The 7,639-nt window shown below is 36.6% G+C and overlaps 2 protein-coding genes across 2 annotated transcripts; one reads left to right on the plus strand and one right to left on the minus strand.

Moving 5' to 3' along the window:
* Positions 1-420: 420 nt before the first annotated feature.
* LOC116124656 (uncharacterized protein At5g41620) lies at positions 421-3,874 on the plus strand. The gene is made up of 3 exons (XM_031410377.1): positions 421-1,179; positions 1,763-1,885; positions 2,022-3,874. The coding sequence occupies exons 1-3, from the start codon at positions 706-708 to the stop codon at positions 3,420-3,422; spliced, it is 1,998 nt and encodes a 665-aa protein (XP_031266237.1). The 5' UTR covers positions 421-705; the 3' UTR covers positions 3,423-3,874.
* A 755-nt stretch (positions 3,875-4,629) lies between these two features.
* Positions 4,630-6,748, minus strand: LOC116124659. Its single transcript, XM_031410380.1, has 2 exons — positions 6,512-6,748; positions 4,630-5,032 (listed from the first exon to the last, which is right to left on the minus strand). Exon 1 carries the CDS (start codon positions 6,711-6,713, stop codon positions 6,525-6,527), a length of 189 nt encoding a protein of 62 aa, XP_031266240.1. The 5' UTR covers positions 6,714-6,748; the 3' UTR covers positions 4,630-5,032; positions 6,512-6,524.
* Between the last annotated feature and the right edge of the window lie 891 nt (positions 6,749-7,639).

Genomic DNA, 7,639 nt, shown 5'->3' on the forward strand with positions numbered 1-7,639 from the left:
AACCTAGGTTAATTTGAACTGTTTTGCCGTTTGTGTGTCGGAAAATAGCTGCATAGAAGGTTAAATTGGACTATTTTCTTACTGCTCTGGACAGTAAAAGTAAAGAGTTATTTTTCAAATGACAAAGAATCCAAATTACTTTTGTAATAAACCAGTGTGAGATGCATATTTCGAGTTCCAAAATACAGTAAGATTTTTCATGATTTCATATTTTCCCTATTAATCATTTGGAAATAAATTAAAAAAAGAAAAAAAAAAAAAAAAAAAAAAAAAAAAAAAAAAAAAAAAAAAAAAAAAAAAGGTTCTCCGACAATAATTCGAAGGGGGCCATGATGAACACCAAATATCAAGATATAATAAATTCCCACGCTTTGAACATCTCAACAAATAACAAAAAGCCACGTGTTAATCTCACCTGATCTCCACCATCTCTGATTCCTCCTACTACTCCTGTCCTCCTTCTCTCTTTACTCTTTTCTTTACACAAAACAATCGAAGTGTGTACAGTCTGTAACTAGTGGAAGCCATCAAACCCTTCTGGATTCACCTCAATTTCCTCATTTATTCTTGTCCCCCTTCACCCTTCTTCAACCTCCACGCTCCTCTGTACAAAAAAAACTCATGCTTTTTCCATTTCCCCACATTAATTTCACTACTCTCTTTATTCTTCGTGTTCTCCTTGCGTTTCAGATCTAAGTTTTAATAATGTTAAGACAAAACAGCAATAATTTTCTTCCTGGGAAAATCCGAAAACGTGGCTGTTCGTCTTCGCCGTCCTCGACTTCATCATCAATCGTTCAGAATTATCGGTTTAAGCGCGCGATTCTGATTGGGAAAAGGGGAGGATCCAGTACGCCGGTGCCCGCATGGAGACTTATGCGGACGCCATCCTCCGCGTCCGCATTACGCGCCATGGACTTGCACAGTGAAAGTGGTGGCGGCGGCGGAAAAGGTAAACAGCAGTTGCAGCAGCCGGTTTCGGCGAGGAAATTGGCGGCGACTTTGTGGGAAATGAACGAGATGCCGTCTCCGAAAGTTAAAGAGAATGGCGGTGGTGAGTTTGATGAGAAGAGATTGAGAAGAGAGGCGAGAGCGAGAGAACGGGCTGCGGCGAGGTCTTTGCAATCGGGTTCTTTGCCTCCGCATTTGTCGGATCCTTCTCATAGTCCGGTTTCTGAGGTGTGTTTGCTTTCAAATTTTGGTTTGGTTTGGTGATTATTTATTTATTTTTTTTAGTTCTTGATGATGTTGATGAGAAAGTACTTTAATTTCATTGTGATTTGGATTGTCAATTTTACTGAGGATTTGATGGGTTGGTTTGGTTTGGTTTTTGTAACATGACAAACTGTTTTTCAACTTTTAAAATCTCTAATCCTTGATGTTGACAACAAATAAAATAATTTCATTGTTTTTTTATGTGTGATATTTGTGATTGGGTTGTCAATTCTGTGGCATATTAAAGTCTTGTTTTCTACTGGAGATTTGATTGATTACCAATAATCTTTCGGATCTAAATATGTGGTTGTTTTTGTTACAGTAAGAATAAATTGGGTATGATTTGTGTGGTTATTTAAGTTGATGATTTATGTGAAATAAATCTTGGTTTTTATTAAGATAAAGTCAGTCAAATGGTTGGAATTGCAGGGGCTAGTCACAGTACGATGGAATGCAACAGAATTATGTTTGTTATTGTTTTGTTTTGCTGTCAAATGGGTGTTGGAGTGACATTGTTGATTTTGTTAAATTAATTGTGTTTTTGTAGAGGATGGATCGATCTGGAACAGGTAGTCGCCACAGAAGAGGGTCGTCCATTTCTCAGATGCTTAGGTTTATGGAACACAATGGGAGAGCGTTGGATTCTGTTAGCAATGCCAGTTTAATGGAGGTAAACCAACTTAAGTTTTTGACTGTGTCTATTTCTTTCAAGAATTAAGCTTAAAATTTTGAAGTTATATTGTCTGCCTTTTATTTGGAAATATATGTATGGAGAAGTGTTCTAATCTCTTTATTTAATGAAGCAGATTGAGACAAGATCTCGAGCCCAGACTCCTAGTGGATCAACTATTGGAGTTAAGAATCGTTTGAAGGATGTTAGCAATGCGTTGACGACATCTAAAGAGCTACTCAAAATTATTAACCGCATGTGGGGTCAAGAAGATCGGCCTTCTTCAAGCATGTCCCTTGTCTCAGCCTTACATGCTGAGCTAGAGAGAGCACGCTTGCAAGTCAATCAGGTTATCCAAGAACAGCGCTCGGACCAGAATGAGATAAACTATCTAATGAAGTGTTTTGCTGAAGAAAAGGCGGCATGGAAAAACAAGGAGCAGGAAGTGGTTGAGGCTGCTATTGAGTCCATTGCAGGGGAACTTGAGGTAGAAAGGAAGTTGAGGAGACGGTCTGAAAGCTTGAACAAGAAGCTTGGCAAAGAGCTGGCTGAGACTAAAGCATCATTTCTTAAGGCAGTGAAAGAACTTGAGAATGAGAAGAGAGCAAGAGTGGTTATTGAACAAGTATGTGACGAGTTAGCCAGAGACATTGATGATCAAGCTGAAGTGGAAGAACTTAAGAGAGAATCTGCTGTAGTTCGTGAAGAGGTTGAGAAGGAAAGGGAAATGATGCAGTTAGCTAATGTGTTGCGTGAAGAGATAGCTCAAATGAAACACTCAGAGGCTAAATATCAGCTTGAAGAAAAAAATGCCGCTGTTGATAAATTGAGGAGTCAACTTGAAGCTTTTATGGGAACCAAAAAGGTAAAAGAAAAAGGGCGTCTTTCTGTAAATCAACCAATCAATGAGGATATTGCAGCCTATTTAAGCAGAACCCGTTTTGGTTCTCACCAGAATGAAGAAAATGAGGATGATGGAGAAGTAGAAGATGGAGTAGAGTGTGAAGAAGAATCGGCTGAAAGTGATCTTCATTCCATTGAATTAAATATGGACAATAATAATAAGAGTTATAAGTGGGCTTATGCTCCTGGAGCTACTCGTGATACAAGACTGCCTCCATTTGATGAAGAAGAAATCAAAGGAAGGAAGTCTACCTCTGGCAAAGCACCTAGAAGAAGCACTTCATTGCAGCGGAGCATATCAGATGGAGTTGATTGGGGAATCCAAGCTGAAAGGCTCCAAAATTCAGGAGATGACTTACAGTGGGAAAGACTGGCTGAACCGGAGAGGCAAGCCCAAGTAAAAGGTTATGGAGATGAATTACATGGGTTTAAATCAGCGAAAGGTCTTAGGGACCAGTTTTTGTCCGGTTCTCGGATGGGACCTTCCAGACTATATGCTAGTCCAACACGCCTTACACGAGATCAAGGCAATGTGGCTCAAGACCGACCTCCTATGGTGCCTGGGAGCGTTTTGAAGTCGAGGCTAGGAGAGTCCAGAGGCGAGGGCCAGAATGCAAGGAAATCCAGATGGTGAGACATGATTTTGCGTGGACAGTGCACCTTGTCCACAATCCTCCAGAGCCAGTCTTCTTGCAACCGTACCTGCTAAATTCATGGCAATTTTTCAAAGGCAAGGGAAGGCTTGTCAATGGCTTTATAGAGGAAAGATTTAGACTCTGAAGAGTTGTGTCTTTGTTGATTAATGGTTTGTTGTCATTCCTTAGAGCAGTTGAAGTTGCAGCAATCGCTGCATCATCTGTAGAAATGTTTTAATGTTTGTGTTTATAGGAAGCCTGTTGAAAGCTGTGACAATCAGATGAAACATCTCCTGTACAAAAACTTCTAGTATAACAGAGCTGTAATTATGCTGGAAGTCCTTAATATTTTGCCTGCTTGATTTTCTTTTCCATGGTTTGTTTTTGTTAGTAAGCCTTACATAATATACATATTGTAACAGTTAAGTTCAGGCAAATAGATATTGTTCATTCTTGGACCATTATCAATTTGTTTTTGGACTTTACTCAAATATTTTTCCTATGAAACACGTCTACTTAACACATTTAGGCTTTATAAGCTAACATAATATCGTACTTGTTACATAAAAAAATATAAAAAATGTGATGTTTTGGTTGGTTTCCCTATATCAAGCAACTTTTTTTGAATCATGTAGATTATAGGGCTCCTATGAATATGATAATCCTGCCATGGAAGATTCCAAATATCATTTCTTGTGATGAATTCAAATCGTGTTCATGGCTTAGATGTCTGAGGATAATCATATAAATATAATTTTTTTTTTTTATCACCCGTGTATCCGATCCAACTTGCGTGTAACTTAACTAATCTTTCAGAACTTTGAAACTGTTGGTCAGATAAGAACTCTAATGACTACCATTATTAGTGTCTAAAATGATTCAAACTTAGGAATTTATGAAATCCTATTTTACTCTTTTATCATCAGACTATCAGTTGTAGTTTATATAAATATAATTTACAAATGGCTTTTACCTATTAAAGGTTTTATATTTAAACCATTTGGCCTAGTTTTGTGAAATTCATATACCAAAATCTGATTTGGAAGGTGAACCACTCTATCTCAAATAACAATCTTAGAAATTATTATTTGTTAAATAATAAAAGGGTATGGCTGTTTGAACCGATCAAAATAAATAACATGTCTATGAAAAATATTACTTGAATTATTTAAAAAAAAAAAAAAAAAGTCACATAATACATGAGAAGCTAAAATCTGAATGTCAATGGGTAAATAATTGGTGAGATATAGAATGGTACTGGTTCAATGTCATAACTGCTAAACCCTTACTTTGTTTACAGATATTTTCAATATATTAATCAGACTGGTAGTAAAAATTTCATACATAAATTCTGTAAGATCAAATTTTGATTTGAAATTAACACTGACTTCTGTACGAATCGAATGGCGATGCTTTTGCATATGGAAGCAGCGGCAATGCCCCTGAAACTGCCAAACCTCCTAGCTCAACTTACTTTATATTTGGGTCCAAGATGAAGCAATTCTGGCTCCCATGCAATGGCGGTAGTGCACATGATTTTAATAGAACCAATGATAACACGGTGGAGTTGATTAAACAGGAAGTGATTTAAACTAGCTTGATTAAAACACTGACCAGAAAAAATGTAAACCATGTCAATTTGATGGAATCCAATATAAAACAGAGAAGTTCTATATCTTATCAACAGAAAGGGAAAAGTTCTGAATCTAAATAAATTAACTTCTCTGTCTTCATCTATTACGTAGAAGGCAAAATGAAATGGGAGAAGTAGCATGACAGATGTATATATGAAATATGTTCTAAAATTTTACACATGATTAAGAGCAAAAATATGAACTGTTCTGCTACACAACTACTAATTCCATCACGCGTAAGGTAATTAAGAGGAAGGAAAGCACTATCTTTCTGGTTCCTCCGAAGCTATAAAGAGTGCACTTAAAAGGACTATGGAGTTTAAAAATTTGAAGATTGCAGCTTCAGAAAATTCATAACTTATTACAAAGATTCTAGGACCGTCAACCAGAAATTTACTTGCGGCAACAACACGGTCAACGGTGTTTTTCCTTTCTCCTAGTTAAAGCACCTAAAGGACACCAAGACCCTATGCATCTGAAGAGTACATCTCACTCAAAATAGCTGTGAAAATAATTGTACGAAAGCTGCTTCCACAACCAAGACTATGCTACAAAGAAAAAGTCACATTTCTGTTTCTCACGCTCGGGGTTTTACCATACAAATCCAAAAACAAGGTAAATTACTTAATATCAAGCAGGACATAAAAGCATCAACTCCACAATCCAATCTAGTCACAAACTAATCAGTAGAACATGAAAAATAAAGTTCTCATGTTTCTGTTTGAGAGATCTATCATATGTTCCCAGTATATATCAAAATTAATACAGGGATGGAATTTTAGGTTTCCTATTTTACCATAGAATCCAAAGAAAGCACACTCGAGTGAATTCAACAATCTAATTCATCCTGCCTCAACATTCATCTTTACTAGTTCTTTACCCTGAATTAATCTCATTCATATGCGAGGATATCTTTATCTATGATGCCTTCATAAACAAATTAGTCCATCTCCAAACCAATCCCAACTTCTTTCTCTAAATCAATTAGTTTATCTACACTTTCCAATGTCACTAACAAGACTCAGTTATTAGCAAAGCATTCTTGAATGAAACACAAACCATCTTCCACAAACCACAAGCAAGTATAAACTTCCATAGTTCCTCAACTAACTTCCCACATCCCCTGACCATTTTTTTTTAGAAAATAACAAATGAAAACCTTGACCAATTGTTGTAAATTTTTTTTCTAAACTAAATACAACATAAGAAAATAAATACAAACAATTAAACTAAAACTTTATTGATTATAATACGAGACAATGATAAGCCTTAAGCTTTCAACATAAATTTCACCAATATAAAAAATTCAAGTTATTGATATAATTACACCAACCAAAAGTAATAAAACCCGAAGTTTCTGCTAAAATTTGGCCAAAAAATACTATCCTGCATAGCAAAATCAGCAATTTGAAATGACATACTGTTAGCTTCAATTATTTTACATAAAATCTTACAACATAAAACAAGCTAGTCGTCGAGAAGCTTTCTGAGGCGATCTTTGAGGAAATCTTTACGAGCTTTGGCGCGAGCTTGTTGTGAAGCTACGTTGACGAGTGAGAGGTAGGCTCCGGCGCCGAAGAGTGAAACGCCGGTGATGAAGAATACTGCAGTCGTGGCTAATTGTTTGGGCGTTGGCGGATACGACCACAGTATCATGTTGCGTTATTTTGTAATGTTTTCGTAGCATTCAGCTTCAGCTGTCAGCTTTGAGGGAAGTGAAATTTGGGATTTTATTGTAATGTATAGTGAATTGGGCCATATTTCAGCCCACTCTCCTTCATGGACCTTTAAATATATTAATTTATTTCTCGAAGTTCAACAAGTTGCTTACCTAATCCCTGGGTGAGAAAATACTTCTTTTAAAAAAAAAAAAAAAAAAAAAAAAAGAGAACACTTCATCCAATTTTCACAATTTTTAACTCATTTTTAAAAAAAAAATTAAAATACCAAAAACCAAAATAAATATTATATATGTTGTGTGTGATTTTTCCGCTAAGCTCAGGCCAACTCGAGGATATAACTCGACCTAGAATGAGCTCGGCAACTATGATTGATCGACCTAGCATAAACTCATCGAGCTATAGCTTGCGAACAATTCAAGGAATCATTAAATCAATCATCAGATTGCTGCAGATCCTAGATATTGTGGGAATGACTGGATCAACAGTAATCACTACGCAATCACAATGCCCAGTCGCGAGGATATCGGAATTATGATTCGAATCAGTTGTAATCCCCTACATTTCGTGTTTTCCTTTGTACCAATCTTGTATATAAACCCTCTCAGACAATGAGGAGGGGGTTACGAATTTCAGATAAAAAATCGCATTGTAAGCTCTCACAGCAAATAAAAAAAACACAGTGGACGTAGACTGTTAACTTGGCCGAACCACTTTAAAAATCTTTTTGTTCTTAGTTCATTTCATTCATACTCGACGCTGATTTTCACTAATCATGCACACATCGGTTCTGATCCCAACAAGGTCATGCTGGTTGGTGCAGAATTCTATATCAACATTTTGGCGCTAGAAAAAGGGCCTCTACCAAAATTTCAAAGATTCCGGCAAACATTCACCACGATT

This window comes from Pistacia vera, unplaced genomic scaffold (genome assembly GCF_008641045.1).
Source record: "Pistacia vera cultivar Batoury unplaced genomic scaffold, PisVer_v2 Contig154, whole genome shotgun sequence".
In the NCBI taxonomy this organism is placed as follows: Eukaryota; Viridiplantae; Streptophyta; class Magnoliopsida; order Sapindales; family Anacardiaceae; genus Pistacia; species Pistacia vera.